Source organism: Balaenoptera ricei, chromosome 11 (assembly GCF_028023285.1).
Source record: "Balaenoptera ricei isolate mBalRic1 chromosome 11, mBalRic1.hap2, whole genome shotgun sequence".
NCBI lineage: Eukaryota > Metazoa > Chordata > Mammalia > Artiodactyla > Balaenopteridae > Balaenoptera > Balaenoptera ricei.
The window spans coordinates 100,105,757-100,128,729 of NC_082649.1; the positions used below are offsets into that span (position 1 = coordinate 100,105,757).

A 22,973-nucleotide genomic window follows, 5' to 3' on the forward strand; every position below is an offset into this window, starting at 1 on the left:
CATGAAAGCTGGACTGCTGTGTAGGCAGAAGGTACATGGATTCCAGGGTTCTAACCTCAGCACAGTACCTTCTCTAAGTCGCTTACTTTTTCTAAGCCTCACTTACCTAATCATAAAATGAGAAGAGGACTGGTTACCTTGCAAATCTGTACATTTGTTATTTTTTCCTTCATTCACAAACATTTGAGAGGATTACATGACATACAATAGACGCTCAATAAATGTGAGATTTCACCTCACTGTCCACCGTGCTTTCTTTCTTTCTTTTTTTAAATTTACTTAATTTACTTTATTTTATTTTTGGCCGCGTTGGGTCTTTGTTGCTGTGTGCGGGCTTTCTCTAGTTGTGGTGAGCGGGGGCTATTCTTCATTGTGGTGTGTGGGCTTCTCATAGCGGTGGCTTCTCTTGTTGCGGAGCATGGGCTCTAGGTGCGTGGGCTTCAGTAGTTGTGGTGCACGGGCTCAGTAGTTGCGGCGCACGGGCTTAGCTGCTCCGCGGCATGTGGGATCTTCCTGGACGAGGGCTTGAACCCGTGTCCCCTACATTAGCAGGTGGATTCTTAACCACTGTGCCACCAGGGAAGCCCCACTGTGCTTTCCTGACTGTTTTAACCTTAATGTCCAATGACTACAAGTAGAGAACGAAATTCCTATGATGATTTTTACCACCACTCAGTTCCAGGGGTCCCAGTGACCACTGCAGGCCATGTCAACTTGAGGTGTCCATAGCAAGAGTGGCAGTTAGGCAGCCTACTGCTGCCACCTGGCCAGTGCCCTGGCCCTCCACGACTTGGAGGAACCAGTGCCAACCCTGCCATGGGCTGAATGAGGCTGGTGCCAACTGGCCTCCCTGGATGCAGCCTGTCTGGCTTCAGAGCAGAGAGGCTCAGAGCTGCTCTCCCAAGCATGTCTGATCAGCGGCCCCCTCCCCTGGCCCACTGCACAGCAGTGACACTGTTCCTGCCACTCTCTAAGGAGTGAACAGGGGACACGTGGCAAGGCCACAGAGCTACCCCCTATACACAGGAAGGGTGTGACTTACAGTGTGAGCATTGTTGATCTTCTTCACTTCCCACTGGCCCAACCCAGTGTAAGTCAGCAGAGAGATGGCTCCATCCGAGCTCCCACAAGCTAGGATCAGGCCGTAGTCATGGGGGGCCCAGCACACAGAGTTTACTGCAGGAAGGAGGGAGGCACAGTGAGCAGACTTTCAGTGCTGAGACTTACTGTTGTACTAAATTTCTAAAAAAAAAAATTGTAGGGATCACCAGGGGGAGGTTGTAATTTTGTCAATTAAGGAGATTTAAAAAACCCATCACTAACATCATCATAAACTAAAGCCTATCTTATAATCTGAGAACAAGGCCAGTACTTAAAATGAATAAACCTTAAAAAACCAAAAATCTCGCTATGTTGTCTTTGCTTTTCTCATTTTGCTTTGGATTGGCTTTAGGTCTTAAGGCCTTACCTCTGCTGTGGACAGAGTAACAGAAAAGCAACTGAAGCCCAAGGGACAAACGAGGAGCATCACAAGGGGAAAGCCGAGCGTTAGCCAAGACAGAGGACTCCCCCTCTCCCCCAGGGCCCCTCTGCCCGCCGCCCTCTCCCGCCACACTCAGTGTACCTGAGGAGTCGTGTCCCGTGTGCTCATGCGTCTTCTCCCAGGTGCCATTTTCCTCTTTCCAGATAATGACTTTCCGGTCATAGGAGCACGATGCCAGGACATTGCCATACATGGGATGGGCCCAGGCCACTTGCCACACAGGACCCTCATGACTGCAAGGGGAGAGGGTCAGAGGTCGCTCAAATGGGCCAAAGGAACCCACAGTGCTCTGCCAGCCACTGCTTTGGACAGAAGTGAATGGCTTCTCAGGACAGAACTGCCTAAAAATTTCAAAACGGAGAGCTGTGTATAATGTCACTCCAAAAGGGACCGTCATTGGGCAGTGAGGACCCTGAGGCCGAAGGCGAGTCAGCCCCTCTGTCCCGACCCGGCAGAGCCCTCACCTGCCCCAGACGGTGGCCAGCATAGCCTACATCTACTGGCATCAGCACAGTCACCAACAGATCCAGGGTTCACCCCCACAAGTGCTCAGGATGTATCTGTAGATGAATCACTACTCATCTTCCCAGACGGTCACCTTCTTGAGGAGGCAGTAACTATTTCATTTTGATACTTGCCACTACTCTTTTAACTTTTTCAAAAGGCATGTCTCTCTCTTCTCTTCCCATCTCTGTGCGTTCACTGTCTCAGCACGTACCCTGTGCTAGGCTCTGTACTGGGGCCGTCCCTCAGAACGGGGGGCACCCAGCATACAAGAGGTGGATGGCACAGAGGGGATGGGACAGGCTCTTTCACACCCACTCCACACTCACTAGCTGCTTGACTTTAGGCCAGGGCCATATCCTCTCTTTGGCTTTGTCTCTTAATAGAGATGTCAACAAGACTTCTTTCACATGGCGGTCATGAGGGAAATGTTAGTGATAACTCAGTAAAGAGCTTAGAACAGTGCTTGGTACAAGAAAAGGAAAAAACACAAGCTTGGTGCCTGTTAGCTCTGAGCACTGCTCCCTGCTCACCCATTCAGCCCGGGACTGCTGACACTCAGAGCTCTCCTCCCTCCAGCTGGGACAATGGTCCATCCCCAGTCTCTACAAAGGAGCTGCTAATGAAACTCCTGTAGACTCAAACGTCCTACAACTAGCATAATTTTAACTGAGGGAACAAAGAATGGGGGCCTGAATTTATTACCCTCCAATATTTTTCATACTTTGAGCACAAGAAAAACACAGAGCAGAGGACCGAGTGACAGCAGACGTGCAGCCCCCGCCAGTGCTGGCAGCCAGGCCTCATCCTCAGAGCTCTCCGCTCAGCCACGGGCTACTGAGCAGGGAAGGCGGCATTCGGCTCCTCAGCCACTGGACTCCTGACACTCAGGAAGAGGTGGAACTTCTAGGCCTTTCTCCCTAAATGGCTACTGACTTAGCTATGTCTTTTTTAATCCATTCACAAACATGTACTGAACACCCACTTGTCAGCGATTCTTAACTTCTCCTGTGCAGTCTGGTGAACGTTATGGTCCCTTCTCAGAATAATGGATAAAATACATAGAACTATGATTATAAAGAAAACTCAATTATATTGATATACAGTTATCAAAACGTTAAAGAACAATTTATGTTATTAGTGATACGTGTGCTTCTTTGTTAACACTTTAAGTAACAAACTCTAGTGGCAAGTCTAATAACCATTCTAACTTCAAAGTAGTGATAAGCATAAATGCTGTTTTGAGAAAGCTACAACAACTGTAATGTGATATAAAAATATCTGTGACGGTATTCCCTGGTGGTGCAGTGGTTTAGGATCCGCCTGCCAATGCAGGGGACACGGGTTCAAGCCCTGGTCTGGGAAGATCCCACATGCCGTGGAGCAACTAAGCCCGTGTGCCACAACTACTGAGGCTGCACTCTAGAGCCCACGAGCCACAACTACTGAAGCCCGCGCGCCTAGAGCCCGTGCTCCGCAACAAGAGAAGCCACCACAATGAGAAGCTTGCGTGTCGCAATGAAGAGTAGCCCACGCTCACCGCAACCAGAGAAAGCCCACATGCAGCAACAAAGACCCAACTCAGCCAAAAATAAATAAATAAATAAATTTATTAAAAAAAAAAAATCTATGACTCCTATTGGTAACAAAGTGACAGGTACTATGAATACTACTGTGGTTCCTGGCCTATAGCCATAATTGAAGGAAATGCTAAATATCAGAGTCACTGAAAATAAAGAGGTAATTTTTTCCCTTTCCCAGTTCACCACCTCCTGAATTCTACCCACAGAACCCTTGGAGATCCATGGTACCCAGGTTAAGAACCCCATCTACCTGAGGTAGTGAACTGAGGGAAAGCACTAGCGTGCGGCCACAAAAATGAGAGCCAGGATCTCAAGAATCTCAACAGCGAGAAAGGTAAATCAAACATTTGTAAATATTCACTGAGTACCTGCCATGGGCAAACAGGCAGAATTATGGGAGTTATATAATTACTATTACATTCTTAGATCACCAGCCTTGAGTCACTTTAGATCATGTGGTAGCTAAACTTGTTTAAAAAAAAAAAAGCTAGTTTCCCACTTTTGAAAATAGCAGTGGCCGCTGGACGCTTGTTGCAAGTAGGCTCTACCTGGGCGGAGACAGCGGCAGCCTGTGTTGGGGGTGAGTGGGTGGAGGCTCTGGGAGCCTATAACTGACTCCCTCGCCCCAGGTCTGCCAGTGGGCATTTGGGCGGCAGAATTGGCATTCGCTCCTGGCTCCATCGGCCTGGGATACCTGATGAGGGCAGCCGGCTGGCTGGGACCAGGTGTCCTCTCCGCTGACTGCACTGCGGGCTGCTCTGATCTGGCCCTCGGCCCTTCCTGCCACGTCTGAGAAGCCCAAACACTCTCTGAGACCTTGCCCGGGGTCGGCTGCACTCACCCCCTGAGGTCGGCGATGAGGATCTGCCCTCCGTTGCGCACGTCGAAGATCTTCACGGACCTGTCTGATGAGCAGGTTGCCAGGCGGGTGCCGTAGTAGTCCATCTGGGCGTCATGCTGCAAAGAGAGGACGGCTCGGGAAGCCGGCAGGCTGGGCGGACGGGCGTGGGGTGGGGGACAGTCACCAGGACTGAGTCTAGTGTGGACCAGAATCTACCTGAAATTAATCAAACCTCAAAGAACCATCACTATCGGGCAGGAAGCTAGCATGCCAACATTCTCACTTCTCTGACAGGTAATTTCCTTCTGAAAGGGACAAGAAAAACCACACCCAGCTGCTTTTAGACCCTTTACATCACAGGGGAAGTCCTTCCCAACCCTGTTCTGCAGGGAGGGTATGGGAGAAAAGAAGATTGCCTAGCTTCCCTCCTCTTCCTCCTTCCTCACGCCCCACTGTGCTCTGAGGCTCCGTGGCTGCCAGGGAGGTTTGGCTCAGCGCCAGAACCCAGGGCTAATGCTGACCCAAAGAAGCAGGCCACTGACTGCCTGCAGGCCCCAGTCAGGTCCTCCATGATGCACATCTGGCCTGCACACACGGTTCCATTCAGACATTAGGCTCCTTCCTCCACCCATGGCCCTGGATCCTTTGTGGACCTTTGTTCCTGGGTTTCTACTTGACCTTTTCCCTAGTAGTGTGCCCAGTACCCCAGACTCTCCACTCATGCCTTAAATGTCACTGGTCCCATCACTGATGAACTGACGTCATCGATGCTGCCTGGCCATCCAGACCTAGGGCTGGGCCCTGCTCACAGCTCCTTTTCCATCTGGGCGATGGCTCCTCTGAGCCAATCCACCTGCTGCCTCACTGTACTTACTGGCCCCTCCTGTTTGCTGGCCCTGCCTATTCCAACGGATGACACTTTCTTCACTGTTGCACCTTGGGGGTTTCAGGAACTATTAGCTGTCACTCTTGCGGTCATCAGGGGCAATCACATCCTTTCAAAGGGAAGCAATCATTTCGTCTGCTTCAACATTCCTTCCTCACCTCCCTACCCAAGGAAAACATCCTGATTCTTCTTGGGAGGTCAATCCCCTCCACCATTCCAGGTCTTGGCTTCTTGGAAGGTAGGCATGGCAGGTGTTAAGACAGAGCTTCTCTGCAAGTGTTTTCAGAAGCACTGCTCCTGCAGAGTGCTATCACACACTTTGGGAGGAAGTAGGGCAAAGAACCTAAGAGATTTAAATCCTATATCAAGTTATCTGCTGTGCAACCTTAGGAAAATTCCCTAATACCCTTGAACCTAGTTTCCTTATCTTTAAGTGGAGTTAATGATGGCATCGACTTCGAGGGTTGTTATGAAGGTTAAATGAGAAGTATTCAGCATGGGGTGTGATGCACAGTGAGCATGCAGACGTCAGTCATTACTGCTTTGTCTCATCTGTTCCCCAAGATGAACCCACAGACAGAGGTAGCATATCCATACTTTTCCCCATCTTAGCTATGAGGAAATCAGGGCTGGCTCAGAAAAGTTAAGAGACTGACTAGGAGTTTGGTTCAAGATGGCAGAGTAGAAGGACATGCCCTCACTCTCTCTTGTGAGAGCACTGGATTCACAACTAACTGCTGAACAATCATGGACAGGAAGACACTGGAACTCACCAAAAAAGATACCCCCCATGCAAAGACAAAGGAGAAGCCACAATGAGACAGGAGGAGGGGCGCAATCACAATACAATCAAATCCCATAACTGCTGGGTGGGTGATTCACAAACTGGAGAACACTTATACCACAGAAGTCCACCCACTGGAGTGAAGGTTCTGAGCCCCACGTCAGGCTTCCCAACCTACGAGTCCGGCAATGGGAGGAGGAATTCAGACTTGGAAGGCTAGCGGGATTTGACTGCAGGACTTCACCAGGACTGGGGGAAACAGAGACTCCCCTCTTGGAGGGCACACACAAAGTAGTGTGTGCATCAGGACCCAGGGGAAGGAGCAGTGACCCCATAGGAGACTGAACCAGACCTACCAGCTAGGGTTGGAGGGTCTCCTGCAGAGGCAGGGGGTGGCTGTGTCTCACCGTGAGGACAAGGACACTGGCGGCAGAAGTTCTGGGAAGTACTCCTTGGTGTGAGTCCTCCCAGAGTCTGCCATTAGCCCCACCAAAGAGCCAGGTAGGTTCCAGTGTTGGGTCGCCTCAGGCCAAACAACCAACAGGGAGGGAACCCAGCCCCACCCATCAGCAGACAAGTGGATTAAAGTTTTACTGAGCTCTGCCCACCAGAGCAACACCCAGCTCTACCCACCATCAGTCCCTCCCATCAGGAAACTTGCACAAGCCTCTTAGATAGCCTCATCCACCAGAGGGCAGACAGCAGAAGCAAGAAGAACTACAATTCGGCAGCCTGTGGAACAAAAACCACATTCACAGAAAGACAGACAAGATGAAAAGGCAAAGGACTTTGTACCAGATGAAGGAACAAGATAAAACCCCCAAAAAACAACTAAATGAAGTGGAGACAGGCAACCTTGCAGAAAAAGAATTCAGAATAATGATAGTGAAGATGATCCAGGACCTCGGAAGAAGAATGGAGGCAAAGATCGAGAAGATGCAAGAAAATGTTTAACAAAGACATACAAGAATTGAAGAACAAACAAACAGAGATGAACAATATAATAACTGAAATGAAAAATACACTAGAAGGAATCAACAGCAGAATAATTGAGGCAGAAGAACGGATAAGTGACCTGGAAGACAGAATGGTGGAATTCACTGCTGCGGAACAGAATAAACAGAAAAGAAAGAAAAGAAATGAAGACAGCCTAAGAGACCTCTGGGACAACATTAAACGCAACAACATGCTCACTATAGGGGTCCCAGAGGAGAAGAGAGAGAGAAAGGACCTGAGAAAATATTTGAAGAGATTATAGTGGAAAACTTCCCTAACATGGGAAAGGAAATAGCCACCCAAGGCCAGGAAGCACAGAGAGTCCCATACAGGATAAACCCAAGGAGAAACACGCCGAGACACATAGTAATCAAACTGGCAAAAATTAAAGACAAAGAAAAATTACTGAAAGCAGCCAGGGAAAAAAGACAAATAACATACAAGGGAACTCCCATAAGGTTAACAGCTGATTTCTCGGCAGAAACTCTACAAGCCAGAAGGGAGTGGCACGATATAATTAAAGAGATGAAAGGGAAGAACCTACAACCAACATTACTCTACCCAGCAAGGATCTCATTCAGATTCGACGGAGAAATCAAAAGCTTTACAGACAAGCAAAAGCTAAGAGAATTCAGCACCACCAAACCAGCTCTACAGCAAATGCTAAAGGAACTTCTCTAAGTGAGAAACACAAGAGAAGAAAAGGACCTACAAAAACAAACCCACAACAATTAAGAAAATGGTAATAGGTACATATCGATAATTACCTTAAATGTGAATGGATTAAATGCTCCAACCAAATGACACAGGCTCACTGAATGGATGCAAAAACAAGACCCATAGATATGCTGCCTACAAGAGACCCACTTCACACCTAGGGACACGTACAGACTGACAGTGGGGGGATGGAAAAAGATATTCCATGCAAATGGAAATCAAAAGAAAGCTGGAGTAGCAATACTCATATCAGATAAAATAGACTTCAAAATAAAGAATGTTACAAGAGACAAGGAAGGACACTACATCATGATCAAGGGATCAATCCAAGAAGAAGATATAACAATTATAAATACATATGCACCCAACATAGGAGCACCTCAATACATAAGGCAACTGCTAACAGCTATAAAAGAGGAAATCGACAATAACACAATAATAGTGGGGGACTTTAACACCTCACTTACACCAATGGACAGATCATCCAAACAGAAAATTAATAAGGAAACACAAGCTTTAAATGACACCATAGACCAGATAGATTTAATTGGTATTTATAGGACATTCCATTCAAAAACAGCAGATACACTTTCTTCTCAAGTGCACATGGAACATTCTCCAGGACAGATCACATCTTGGGTAACAAATCAAGCCTCAGTAAATTTAAGAAAATTGAAATCCTATCAAGCATCTTTTCTGACAAAAACACTATGAGATTAGAAATCAATTACAGAGGAAAAAAACGTAAAAAACACAAACACATGGAGGCTAAACAATACGTTACTAAGTAACCAAGAGATCACTGAAGAAATCAAAGAGGAAATCAAAATATACCTAGAAACAAATGACAATGAAAACACGACGATCCAAAGCCTATGGGATGCAGCAAAAGCAGTTCTCAGAGGGAAGTTTATAGCAATACAAGCCTACCTCAAGAAACAACAAACATCTCAAATAAACAATATAACCTTACACCTAAAGGAACTGGAGAAAGAAGAACAAACAAAACCCTAAGTTAGTAGAAGGAAAGAAATCATAAAGATCAGAGCAGAAATAAATGAAATAGAAACAAAGTAAACAATAGCAAAGATCAATAAAACTAAAAGCTGGTTCTCTGAGAAGATAAAATTGATAAACCTTTAGCCAGAATCATCAAGAAAAAGAGGGAGAGGACTCAAATCAATAAACTTAGAAATGCAAAAGGAGAAGTTACAACAGACACGGCAGAAATACAAAGCATCCTAAGAGACTGCTATAAGCAACTCTATGCCAATAAAATGGACAACCTGGAAGAAATGGACAAATTCTTAGAAAGGTATAACCTTCCAAGACTGAACCAGGAAGAAACAGAAAATATGAACAGACGAATCACAAGTAATGAAATTGAAACTGTGATTAAAAATCTTCCAACAAACAAAAGTCCAGGACCAGATGGCTTCACAGGTGAATTCTATCAAACATTTAGAGAAGAGCTAACACCCATCCTTCTCAAACTCTTCCAAAAAATTGCAGAGGAAGGAACACTCCCAAACTCATTCTACGAGGCCACCATCACCCTGATACCAACACCAGACAAAGATACTACAGAAAAAGAAAATTACAGACCAATATCACTCATGAATATAGATGCAAAAATCCTCAACAAAATACTCGCAAACAGAATCCAACAACACATTAAAAGGATCATACACCATGAGCAAGTGGGATTTACCCCAGGGATGCAAGGATTCTTCAATATATGCAAATCAATCAATGTGATACACCATATCAACAAATTGAAGAAGACAAATCATATGATCATCTCAGTAGATGCAGAAAAAGCTTTTGACAAAACTCAACACCCATTTATGATAAAAACTCTCCAGAAAATGGGCATAGAGGGAACCTACCTCAACATAATAAAGCCCATCTACGACAAACCCACAGCAAACATCATTCTCAATGGTGAAAAACTGAAACCATTTCCTCTAAGATCAGGAACGAGACAAGGATGTCCACTCTCACCACTATTATTCAATGTAGTTTTGGAAGTCCTAGCCATGGCAATCAGAGAAGAAAAAGAAATAAAAGGAATACAAGTTTGAAAAGAAGAAGTAAAACTATTACTGTTTGCAGATGACATGATACTATACATAGAGAATCCTAAAGATGACACCAGAAAACTACTAGAGCTAATCAATGAATTTGGTAAAGTTGCAGGATACAAAATTAACGCACAGAAATCTCTTGCATTCCTAGACACTAACGACGAAGAATCTGAAAGAGAAATTAAGGAAACACTCCCATTTACCATTGCAACAAAAAGAATAAAATGCCTAGGAATAAACTGACCTAGGGAGACAAAAGACCTGTATGCAGAAAACTATAAGACACTGATGAAAGAAATTAAAGATGATACAAACAGATGGAGAGATACAGCATGTTCTTAGATTGGAAGAATCAATATTGTGAAAATGACTATACTACCCAAAGCAATCTACACATTCAATGCAATCCCTATCAAATCACCAATGGCATTTTTTACGGAACTAGAACAAATCATCTTAAAATTTGTATGGAGACACAAAAGACCCCGAATAGCCAAAGCAGTCTTGAGGGAAAAAAACAGAGCTGGAGGAATCAGACTCGCTGACTTCAGACTATCCTACAAAGTTATAGTAATCAAGACAATATGGTACTGGCACAAAAACAGAAATACAGATCAATGGAACAGGATAGAAAGCCCAGAGATAAACCCACACAACTATGGTCAACTAATTTATGACAAAGGAGGCAAGGATATGCAATGGAGAAAAGACAGTCTTTTCAGTAAGTGCTGCTGGGAAAACTGGACAGCTACATGTAAAAGAATGAAATTAGAACACTCCTTAACACCATACACAAAAATAAACTCAAAATGGATTAGAGACCTAAATGTAAGACTGGACACTATAAAACTCTTAGAGGAAAACATAGGAAGAACACTCTTTGACATAAATCACAGCAAGATCTTTTTGGATCCACCTCCTAGAGTAATGGAAATAAAACCAAAAATAAACAAATGGGACCTAATGAAACTTCAAAGCTTTTGCACAGCAAAGGAGACTACAAACAAGACAAAAAGACAACCCTCAGAATGGGAGAGAATATTTGCAAATGAATCAATGGACAAAGGATTAATCTCCAAAATATATAAACAGCTCATGCAGCTCAATATTAAAAAAACAAACAACCCAATCCAAAAAATGGGCAGAAGACCTAAACAGACATTTCTCTAAGAAAGACATACAGATGGCCAAGAAGCACATGCAAAGCTGCTCAACATGACTAATTATTAGAGAAATGCAAATCAAAACTACAATGAGGTATCACCTCACACCAGTGAGAATGGGCATCATCAGAAAATCTACAAACAACAAATGCTGGACAGGGTGTGGAGAAAAGGGGAACCTCTTGCGCTGTTGGTGGGAATGTAAATGGATACAGCCACTAGGGAAAACAGTGTGGAGGTTCCTTAAAAAACTAAAAATAGAATTACCATATGACCCAGCAATCCCACTACTGGGCATATCCCCAGAGAAAACCATAATTCAAAAAGACACATGCACCCCAACGTTCACTTCAGCACTATTTACAATAACCAGGTCATGGAAGCAACCTAAATGCCCATCGACAGACGAATGGATAAAGATGTGGTACATATATGTAACGGAATATTACTCAGCCATTAAATGGAACGAAATTGGGTCATTCGTAGAGACGTGGATGGATCTAGAGACTGTCATACAGAGTGAAGTCAGAAAGAGAAAAACAAATGTCGTATACTACCGCATATATGTGGAACCTAGAAAAATGGTACAGATGAACCGGTTTGCAGGGCAGAAATAGAGACACAGATGTAGAGAACAAACGTATGGATACCAAGGGGGGAAAGTGGCGGCGGGGTGGTGGTGGTGTGATGAATTGGGAGATTGGGATTGACATATATACACCAATATGTATAAAATGGATAACTAATGAGAACTTGCTGTATAAAAAAATAAAATAAAATTCAAAAAAAAAAAAAAAAAAAAAAAAGAGATTGACTAGGGATCTCAGACCGGATCTTCCTACCCAAGGTGCCATGCTGTCTCCAAGGAGGTGTGGTCTCACAGCTAGAACACACATGATCCCATCCAGGGAACTTACAATTCTGAGACTAGGCAGCCCCTCAGAAACTCAAAAGCAACGGCTGGTGGGAAGGTTGTGAGGGCAGGATACCTGGGATGAAATGCTGTAGGCTGACTGACCTGGGTCCTGTTCAGAGGCTACCTGGACTCCTTGCCCTGCAAGAAGCAGAGTCCACATCTTTGCTGCCGGAGACTTGAACCTCGGGACCTTCTCCCACAGCCCTGTTGTCTTACACCAAACCCTATGTTTGCCTCTCAGGAAACGCCTTGAGTTAATGACTTCTGGTTCAAAGAGTACTGTCTGGCCCGCTGTCTGTGGCGGTCCTACCTGGCTCTGCCTTTGTATTGAGTCATTTTCCTATTTTTTTCTTCCCTTTCCAATGGGGCTAAGAAGTGACAGCAGGAGGAAGATAGGTGGGAAGACTAATTCAAACCTCTGCACCCATGTCCATCCCATCCCAGAGATGGCTACTTTTTGGCCAGGAGACTGAGGACCTTGAGCTACAAACTGTTTCCAGGTTTCTCCTGCCATACAGTGACCAGACTATCACAGCCCTGCCAACTCAGAGGGCACTGCTGGGAGACTGACCATACCCCTCAGGTTACAGCCTAACTAGCAAAGGCTGCAAAGCCACAGTGGATTCATAAATGATCAACAGAAATGCCCATGTCCACAGCATGTGAGGAAGGGCTAAAGGAATACTTACAATCATGTCCTCATGGGAAGTATCCACGGTGTTAATTACTGACACCTAGAACCAAAGATATTGTTGGTAAATGCACTGATAGTAGTTAGAATGCAATCATCTCATTGAACCCACTGATCATTTTTAAAGTTCTTGACTGTATCTGTTCATTCATTTATTCATTCAGTAAATGTTCACTCTAAGTGCCTTCATTTTGCCTAGTGCTGTGCCAGGAACTGGAGATGCAGACACGAAAAAGAGGTACTTCTTGCCCCTGAGAAACCTACACATAAGTAACCCCAACAAAGCAAGATAAATACTTTAATGGTGGTTAACATGTGCTATAGCAGTCTGAGGGGCTGGTGGTGGTGGACATAAACTGGGGCTCAGATGATGAGGAATTTGCCAGGTGGCACAGGGGAAAAAAGTACAGTCCAATCAGAGGGCATAACATGAGCAAAGGGGGGATGGCGGCATGAGAGGTCCTGGCTACATTTGAGGCTGAAGAGGGACCCTGAGGGAGCTGTGGCTGGGGTTCCTTCCTGGACGACAGAGCCTCTGATGTTCCAGGCAGTTTTTTGTGTAACAGGGTTAACACCTAACACTTTGATTAATTGGTTCAATTGATTCTCCTGAGGCTGCTCCCTGGCACACCATCTGTGACAGAGCCCAGTCTGTAGGGCTGGAACAGAGCTGCCATGGTCATCACCTTCCTACCCATTCTCTGATGTTCAGCTCAAATTACGCTGCCCCCGCCCCTCGCCATCTTGAAGATTCCCAGATTCCCCAACTGGCTGGATTCCTCTGAATATCAACAATGAATGTCTACAACACTTTACACTGTTTCTTCTCCCAACTAGAAAGTGAGCTCCCTGGAGCCAGGGTCGGTGTCACTGGCCGTTCTGAATCCTCTCCAATCACCCAGCACAGTGCTTTGCAAACAGAAGGAACTCAGTGACTATCTGCTGAATGAATAAGTAAATGAACAAAAGTGCACAGTTTTACTTTGTTCAACCACTATTCTCTCAAAACTCTTGGGGTAGAAAAGGGACGGAAAAGGAGGTTTCAGACTGGAAATGATATTTCTTACCATTTCCCCCATTTCATCTTTTTCCAGCACAAGCCCTGCAGGTATAAAGTCTGACCTGACTTTTCAGAAAGGTGGATACTGGAAGAGGATGGCTGCAAAGCAGTTCAAAAGGTACATGTCAAGTAAGCATAGGTTCTCTCACCAAAGTCTAGATGCCCTACAAAGCAGGCCCCCGAGGTCTGCAAAGGCAAGTAAGGAAGATAAAGAGAAGCATCTCCTACGTGTGCCAAGCTGTCCGGGTTACAAAGTACTCTCACATGTGCACTGGGAAGGCCGAAGGGCAGAGTTCATCAGAGCTGTCCGATGGACTAAGGAGATGAAGAAGCCCAGGGAACAGAAAGCACCTGCTCAAGTTACAGAGCTAGTTAAAGGTGGAGCTGGGAGAAGAGCCCCACCTGCTAACTCCCAGCCCACAAAGCTTTCCACTAGACTAGGCTGCCCATCTAGTCCTTACATCCAATTCCCTAAATCAATGGCTGAGGGCTAAGCAGAGGCAGGAAGAAAGCTTACTGATAGTTTCATACTAGTTCGCCAGAGGACCTTGGAGATAACCAGCATTTATTTTGAACCACTCTCACGCACCAACCAGGATTGATGAACAAGTGCTTTTTTTTTTTTTAAAGCTCTTTTAAAGAAAAAGAGTCCCTCCTCCTAAGCACCTCAAGATGTCCGGTCTTCCTTAAGTAGTAAAAGACAGCCCTCAAAACAATTCAGCTCTTCAGAATTACTTAATGAGTTAAACACTCATTTAAAAAGAGATGAGTGTCAGGTGTAAGAGACCCCAACTCTACTTAGCAGCTGAAGAATCAGAGACCAAAAAAACCCCGAGAAATTTAAAACCCAGTGCCCTGCAAAGCAAGAACCAAACCCAGCGTCCAGACTTCTGGGTTCACCCATGTTTCCTCAAAAACACAGGCACAGCCATTTTCCCGAGAGTACCGGCTTACTGAATCCCCCCTCTGTGCCAGGCTCAGGCTAGATGCTTCTATCCATTAGTTCCCACTGGCGGTCATTCACTGGATGAGTAAGTGTGGAGTGAATGTACACTGTGGATACCACAGAGGTTTAAAAGCCCGAGCCCCTGCCTCACAGGGGCATTCAGCTCATCCTTACATCAGTTTCCTGAAGTGCCCGTCATACCTCGGGGCCCTGGGCTAAGCACCTGTTCCACAAACATCTCTGCTGGGAGAGGCGGGAGGTGGGAGAAGGGAATGGTTGTGAGGGTTTGAATCTCAGCTCTGCCACTTGTTCCCTGTGCAAGAGGCTCCACCTCTCTGAACCTCCAGCTTCCTCATTTGTCAAAGGTCGATAATAACAGCCCCGACTTCATGGGGCTGTTAGTAGGCTGAGATTAGGAACAATGCTTGGAACCTACTAAGGGCTCAGGCCACAGTAGCTCCAACGGTGTTTGGGGTTTTGTTGTCAATTGCTGGGGAAAGAGAAGGAAAAGAAGCAGCAGACGCGGCCCGCAGAGTTCTGGGAGGTTCCGCGGCCTCCGTCTGGCCTCCCCCTCCGAAAGGTCCGGACGGGCAGGGCCAGAGCCCCCCAGACCCGAAGCGGTGCGGGAGAGCTGAACGGCCCCAGCTCGGGGCTTGAACCTTAGCGCGGCGAGGAACCTGGGAGGGCCGCGACTACGGCCAGAACTCCACTCGGCGACCCCCGGCCCCAAGCACTCACCATGGTTGCGGCGGCGGCGGCGGCAGCAGCGGCAGCGGCGGCAGCTCCAGGCCTCGGACGTGGCAAGTCCCGGCGGCGCCTCGGAACAGCTCACTTCCGGTGCCGGGCTAGCAGGCCGCCGGGCCGGACGCAGGAGCCTCCGGGCAGCAGCGCGCTCCGCTCGCACAAAGGTTCCGTCCTTTCTGGGGCGGTGCCAAGCCTTCCCACGGCCCCTCCCCTTCTCCGTGCGTAACACTCGAGACCAAAGGGGTGGGACTCTCGTTTTCCAGGCAAGCCAGGTCCGGGACTTGAAATCTGAAGCTCTAACCTGTCTTCCCTCGTGACCAACCCTTCCCTTTTCCTGAGATCCATACATGAAAAAAGGGACTCATACGTAACTACACCTCCACCCACCTCTCTGCGGTTCTGGGTGCGACTGGCCTTATGATGAACAATTTAGGATGACTAATTTTGGAAATAGTGGCCAGAGTGGTCTTAGTGCTTCCTTGTCAGTCTCTTCTCAGGACCCAAGGCTGGGACCAGGGGCAAAGAAGCCCAGGGAATAACCCCCTAGCCAGAGGCTCAGCCTCTCGCCCTGCCCTTTCCAAGCCAGAGGACCCATGCCTTCAAACTGCCCCTTCCTCATAGCTCTGGGATCCTGTGAGTCTGGCCCACCGGGTAGATTCCCCAGGCAAGGAAGGATCTCAGCCAGACTCCTGCAGCTAGAGCCCAGGACCCAATCGCCAGTTTCCCCAACCCCTAGGTCCCTGGCTTCCCACCGGCACAGTGAGAATGCTGTACAGCTGGACAGAGCCTGGGGGCTCCCCTCAGCCACACATGGTCGGGCAGCCCTTGACCTCTCATGGCTTTAAGGAGTTGAGTGACCCAGGATGGAGTCTAAGCTTCCCTTGGGTGAGTCAAAATCCCTGTTTCCCCTCTTGAAACTGGAGGGAAGAGTCCTAGCAGGAGATGGTCACTGCTGGAGGGACAATGTTAAGGCTCAGAGGGTGTGATAGACCCAGACCATCAAGGAGCTTTGGAGAGGGTGTCGGGGAGTGGGGTCTTACAGAACTCAGGGCTGGGTCTCCCGGTAGCAACTCACCCTCCACCCCCACCCCAGCTTTCAAGACCCATAATTTCCCTCTAATGGAAAAAGATTGCAGGGGTGTGAGGGGTGGTGCTTATGGTGGAAATACTGCAGAGAACAAAGTGGGAGGGGCCCTTGGGTCTCCTGTTCTTCAAGGGACATCCCCTGATCTCAGATCTGTAGATGTACTACTGATTCTCTGGGTGATAAAGTCATATCACTTCTTTCTGAGCCTCACTTTCCTCCAGTAGAAAGTGGGGACAATGACACGTTAGATATAATACAAACACAATGCATGGGGCATAGTTGTTATTTAAGGAATTCCCTGGTGTAGGCATTGAAGTTGGAGAGATTGAGGATTTGGGACAAACAGTGCAACTGTTATCCTATTCATTAAAATATTTGCTGGTGGAACTGAAAAGCTTTGAGTGCTGATTCTGGCATCAAGACTGCGAGGTATCAATACCGTATCCCCTGCTTACTAGGTGGGCATACCCTTCACCTCTCTGAGCTGCCGTCTTCTCTTCTATTAAGTGGGAATTGTAATAATACCTCCTCTGGAAGGTTGATGTTGGGAGTAAATGGACCTTTGGATGTGAAAGTGGGTTTGGGTTTAGAAGCGGTTGGGCCTACAGCGCTTGATCTGGGGATCAGTTTTCCCTGAGAAGAGCTGGGTTTTAGTGTGTGTGTGTGTGTGTGCGCGCGCATGCACACACATGTGCGACCATCAACCTTTGAACCAACATTGGGACTGTCTCTTGGTCTGGGCACATTCTTGTTCTTTGCTGATATCCACCAGAGTTGTGCAAAGTTCAGACTCTTAGTGTGCCAGGGTCCCTTCTGCATCCCCCCGTCCCCAGTGGGAGATGCCACCTACATCCTTTGTCCACATCTCCCATCAGCTCCCTCCGGTTAATCCCAGACCCCAAAGCTAAAAAAGCTTTCCCTAATTTGTGCCCTGACCTCCCAGACCCTGAATCTCCACCTCTTCTTCATCCTCCTGAGGCCTCTTCCCCCAAAGTCTTGCCCTCTGGGATTGTCAGCTGTTCCTCATGGAGGGTTAATGACTCAGGGCAAGCTGAACTTGCCTCCCTCAAATGGTGACTGTTCAAAAGGTGTGACTCAGTGGAAGGAGAGAGACCACCCCTGAGCCATGCACCCTTGGACAAAGTGCCTTTCCCTCCCAGGCACTCAGTTTCCCTCTGAGTTCAAATCCACGGAGGGCAGGGACCCAGCTGTCCCACGGAAAAAGGCCTTGTGATGTGTACTGTGTCTGCATTTCCACGTGTGCATTTATTGTTATTGCTCAGTATAGTGTTGAAAAGGCAGACAAATCCCAGTAATTACAAAGAGCACAAGCCAGAGATACAGAGAAATCAAGAGTGTACAATAAGAGCACAGTCACTTCCCAGCCCCGATTTTCCCAGAGCCCCCCAGAGCCCGGGTAGCTCGTGGAAGCTGGAGGCGGCACCATTTCCTCGCTACTCTGGTATAAAATATGTGCACACAAGAGTTAGCAAAGTGTGGCGACTAACCCCCCAGCCCCGAGAGGAAAGGTGAGGAGGGAGAGCACCACAGGCGTTACAAAACAGACTTAGGGGGCCAAGAAGGGCAGTCCCAAAGCAGCCTTAAATATCTTGTTTTCGGTGGAGGGGGTGATGGCTGATGCCCAGGGCCTGGGATCCCCCTCCCCGCACTTGGGTGAACAGGATCTTTTACATCAAAATCAGGAGAGCTTGCTTTGGAACTTGGGAGAGACCTGGGGATTTTCTGCTGTTGTTTGATTTCAGCCTTGGCTCTGGAGGACCCAGAAGCCTTCAGAGAAACGCAACCCATCTCCACCCCCACCCCCCATCTTCTAATGGTGGGATCTCGGACCCTACGGAGAGAGTTTTGGGTGGGAGGCATGTCACACTGAGCGTTTGACAGCCTCCTGTAAGTACAGCAAGAACCACTAGGGGGAGTCATCAGGCTGGTGAGAAGGTCCAGGCAAGAGATTGCTGCATCCCAAAGGACGTATCACAACTGCTGAAAACTGTGAATAAAGAGCAAGAGGTGACCCTCTCCCCCCCAGAATAGTTCAGGAAAGGGAGATAGGAATAAACATTTCTCCATGAGGAGAATTGGTAACTGGGCTACACATTCTGGTAACTCCAGGTCTGGGAGAGACCCCTCTTTCTCGCCTGGACCAGGGCAGATGGAGGGTCCACCTCAGCACAGCCAAGGTGGGTGACTTTGGGTCCCACACTGAGATTGGGTGGGGGCTTGGTGGCCTCTCCTCACAACACCCTGGCTTAGGGGGCAGGTGAGATGATGGGAGGACTATCTGGCTTCCCTCAAGATTCACAATGCCCTTTTAACTTCTCCTTAGAGGGCTCTCTATTTAGTGAGCTGTGGTGGACAGTGCTTACAATGGTGGGAAGATGTTTGCACCTACAATGAAAGAGCCCAATATTTGGAGTGAGAGGAGGGCAGGAGGATACAGGACTCGGCAACAGTTTAAATTTACTTGGAAGAATAGATGTGAGAGAATAACCAGGAAATTTTGTTAAAAAAAAAAAAAAGCGAAGGGTATTTATCCCACCACATAATGAAACATTATATAAAGTGACAATAATTAAAACTGTGTGGTTGGTGCCAGATGAGACACCCAGATAAGGGAACAGGGGAGATATTCCAGAAATAGACCCAAGTCTCTCTGAGCTGTCAGGATGTGGTAAAGGAGGAATTTCAGCACAGTTGGGGAAGAGCGGCTGTTCAATAACTGGGATGTCCGGGCTGAGACAGCTCCAGGGTCCTTGTCCCAGTGCAGTCACTATCATTGGTCTGGTCTCAGAAGCGGGGGCCCTCCTTCTTGTCCACTCTCTGCTCTGGTTGGGACAAGGGGGCAAGGGGCTATGGTGGGGGGCTGGTGGGAGCAACCCAGGCTGCTGCTGAGTTAGGGAAGGAAACTCTTCAGTTTCCTCCCTGTCCACCTCCAAAGGTGGGTGACTCGTTGAATGGGCCCCCTGCTCTTCCGTCATCTGTTAGGGGGAGACAGATTGGTGAGTTTAGACCTTGGAACTGAATCTGCTACCTTCTGCTGGAGCCCCTGTCCAGAGGGCAGACAAGAAGCTGAGGGGATGGTGCAGTCCAAAACCAGCAAAAAGTATACATTACAGAGTATATATTTACTATGTTCCGTTTGATGTTGGTTTTTGCCTTTTTTTTTTTTTTTAAGACCACAGACATTTCAGAACCATACTGCGGAGTAAGAAGAGTTAGCAATTGAAAGCATCACCATTGCATAGTATTAAATGAACAGAGATGGTGAGTTCTTTATTTACAATTATTGTCTAGATAAAAAAATTCATAAAAACAGATGAATGGTCATAAATTATTTACCCCCTAATGGGGTGAACTGCCAAACGTACCCCATGCTGCTAGATATAGGACGCCGAGTGCAAGCTTTATGTACTACAGGGAGTTCTGACAAACCAATCATTTCCTGTGTGTGTGGATGTGTGTGTGCAAGTGTGAGGGCGAGGGTGTGTGTGTGTGTGTGTGTGTGTGTGTGTGTGTGAGCATCCATCATTCCTGACAAGAAAAGACCAACACTGACGTGGGGCATTCTCGGTAGCTTCCATGGCTCCCTCTCCCCTGGGCTGGGTCCCACTAGGGGAGACCCCTCCTGCTTCCCTTGCGTCCTGGCTCCAAATGAGCAGGGAGCGTGGTGTGCAAGCGGGGCTTTCCTGGTGGTGTCATGGAATGAGGTCACGGACACAAGGTTGGAACAAAGCGGGAGATGGAGAACCTTGAAAAAGGAAACTACAAAAAACACCACGTTCCAAAGCTGCCCCAGGTTTTTCAGGAGCGGGTCTTTCCTTTCTCGGAGGAGAACAGTGGGCGGTATTGGTGGTATTGGTCTTGGAATCCAATAAACATATCTGAGGGTGGATGCAGTTTCCTCTGCTGGGTACATTCAGAGATATTTCTTCACGACATTCAGGAGATGCTCTTGCGCAAAGAAGGTCCTCCTTCCAGGAAGGTTTTGCCAGGTGGGATGGGCTGACTTGGGATCCTAAACCCTCAGGTTTCTCCACAGCCATCCAGATGCAGGCCCTCCCAGCTGACTATGGCTCTTTTCCCGAGTGGCTCTCATCTTGTTTGTGGAAGAATTCTCTGGGCCTGGAGAAGGGAAGGGCCCGGCTGGACACAGAGCAACTGTGGGAAGGGTCAGTGTGAAGAATGCATTTCGCAAGCGAGGCAGAAGCGTTTGGTTTTCCTTGAAGCATGGGACATCATCGATCATGGTATTCAAAATGTCTTTTGCACTGTACAAGTTTATGGAAAAAGATCGTATGCTGAAAAGTCTCAAAGCAAACTTTGTATTAAATACAAAAGTTCTTTTATGAAAAAAGCTGATACCCACAAAGTGCTTAGCAGTTAAGAGGCTGACATACAATTAAATAAGCTCTTATTAAGTGGGATTACTAGTGCTGTTATTGTCTCAGGGAAAAAATAACCACCTTTTCTCACCTGTGATACTGTAGGGTTTCAGAATGGCTTTCTGTCTGGGAAAGCAAGACTTGCTGTTCAAAGGCTACAGTATATATTGCGACTACACAAGACAATTTGGTTTAAAAAAATCACACTGAATACATCTCAATATACACATCATAAGGTTCGTTCGGATCTAAATAGTGCAGAGAAAAAGGCTATTCTTCTTCAAAAATAAAAATAAAAGCAGCAAGCCATAATGATCCTCATCCAATATGCCAACAGCTCATTTGCTGCCATTTATAAGGAAATAAGCCTCTAAATTACTAACTGAAAAAAAAAAATCAACACAATAGTATTTATAATATTGCAAAACTACCTCAGTCTCTGTACAGACAGCGCCACAGAGAATCTCTGTTTGAAATGCTCTTAGTAAACTCAAGTGAGTTTCATTGAGAGAAAAGTCTTCACCCAGTGCTTTGCCAACCCCGTCACCCTGGGGCCGGGCTGGCCGTCAGTGCTTTGAGCCCAGGAAGACTTCTCTCCTCCTCCCCCTTTGTCTACGGAGCACGCTGTTGGACCCCTCAGGATGGATACTCGCTAACATTTGGCTTCTGCCTGAGCCTCCCTCGGTAGTGACATTATTGAACGGAAGTAGCAGGCAAAAATCAGAGCATGGCTATCGTAAAACATCAAGGATGCAATCCAGGGAGGTGTGTGTCAGGCTGAGGTGTTTTTATAGCATCTCAGCCACCAGTGTTCTTAAACCGTACAAATAGCCCAAGACGTTATCTACAGGTTTGTAAACAAATTACATTCTTCTTTTAGGACATAAATAAGTTAAAATAGAGCAATTTAAGCAGAAACAAGGCAACATGCCGGCAAAGAAACTTTACATATCCATGTATATATATTTATATATATCTATATATATAGATATATATAGACACATATATATCTACCTATCTATATGGACGTATACAGTCTTGGAGAAGTATACGTTGATATAGATACAAAGAAATGGATATAACCTTGTGAGTGTCTGAAGTTCTTCGGTTCCATTGGTGCAAATTTACTAGGCGAGTTAAGCTCTGCAATTTCAAAAAGTTGTTAAATTAACCTATACAACTGAGCCCATGCTGCGCAAGCATTTCAAAAACTCACAGACCAGTGGATTGGATAAATAGTCTCAGAACAGAGTCTGTCTGCAGTTCCCGCCTAAGAAAACAAACAAACAAACGAAAAACACCCCTCCCCAACCCCCCAAAAACCAAACAAGGGGAGGACCGGAAGTGTAGAGTACATTCATGCAGGGGACATGGCGCCGGGCGGGTGCGTGGCTGGCCCATGTCGGGTGGGAGCCAGGAAGGGCTAGTTCTGGGAAAAACCGCTCACTCCCTTAAGCCCCCGGAGGAGATCCCGCCCTCGCCTCAAAGTGAAAAAGAGTTCAAACAGCATCGCAGCCAGAAAAAGGGTCTGTTGGGTGGAAACGGTTTTCTCGCCGGTATTTGGTTTCCTGCTGTTGCTCGTTGCTGCTTGGGTGAGTCGGGTGCCTGGACGGGTGGGTGCCCGGGAGGTGGGTGGTGGCGGGGTCCTCAGCTAAAGCGACGTCTCCAGGCTGTGGATGGGGCTCCCTGGACTTGAAGAGGTAGCTGATTTGCTTGTGTCGGTCGTCAGGTTGATCCCGCTGTCGATGGCGCTGTTGTTCTTGTTGAGCGAGGACGGCGGGCTCGAGTTCTGCTTGAGCGCGGCATCTTCTTCCAGGTCGGTGTCGTCGATGAGGGGAATGTGGGGCTGTGAATCTTCGACCCGGAATTCAGGATGAGCCATGAAATTATGGATGGAGGTTCGAGACTCAGGCTTTTCTAGACCTTCATAGAGAGAGCTACGGAACGCCTTCACGACGCGGATCTGCAAGGGAAGCACGGGGGTGAGGAGCACTGCCCCCAGGGGGGCCGGCGGCCAAGCTCTGG

The 22,973-nt window shown here is 47.2% G+C and overlaps 2 protein-coding genes across 6 annotated transcripts in view; both read right to left on the bottom strand.

Moving 5' to 3' along the window:
• SEC13 (SEC13 homolog, nuclear pore and COPII coat complex component) overlaps positions 1 to 15,564 on the bottom strand; it is a 50,152-nt gene extending 34,588 nt beyond the window's left edge. Inside the window, exons 1-5 of the mRNA XM_059940369.1 lie at positions 15,456 to 15,564; positions 12,710 to 12,754; positions 4,472 to 4,587; positions 1,625 to 1,776; positions 1,043 to 1,176 (exon numbers count right to left, since the gene is read on the bottom strand). Of these exons, the coding sequence (XP_059796352.1) occupies positions 1,043 to 1,176; positions 1,625 to 1,776; positions 4,472 to 4,587; positions 12,710 to 12,754; positions 15,456 to 15,458 (450 nt within the window). The 5' untranslated portion in view covers positions 15,459 to 15,564. The remainder of the gene's footprint in view (positions 1 to 1,042; positions 1,177 to 1,624; positions 1,777 to 4,471; positions 4,588 to 12,709; positions 12,755 to 15,455) is intronic.
• A 6,471-nt stretch (positions 15,565 to 22,035) lies between these two features.
• Positions 22,036 to 22,973, bottom strand: part of ATP2B2 (ATPase plasma membrane Ca2+ transporting 2) — a 352,425-nt gene continuing 351,487 nt past the window's right edge. For all 5 annotated transcript variants that reach the window (XM_059940372.1, XM_059940370.1, XM_059940375.1 and 2 more), the window contains one exon: positions 22,036 to 22,911. In XM_059940372.1, coding sequence (XP_059796355.1) covers positions 22,600 to 22,911 — 312 coding nt within the window. In that variant the 3' untranslated portion in view covers positions 22,036 to 22,599. The remainder of the gene's footprint in view (positions 22,912 to 22,973) is intronic.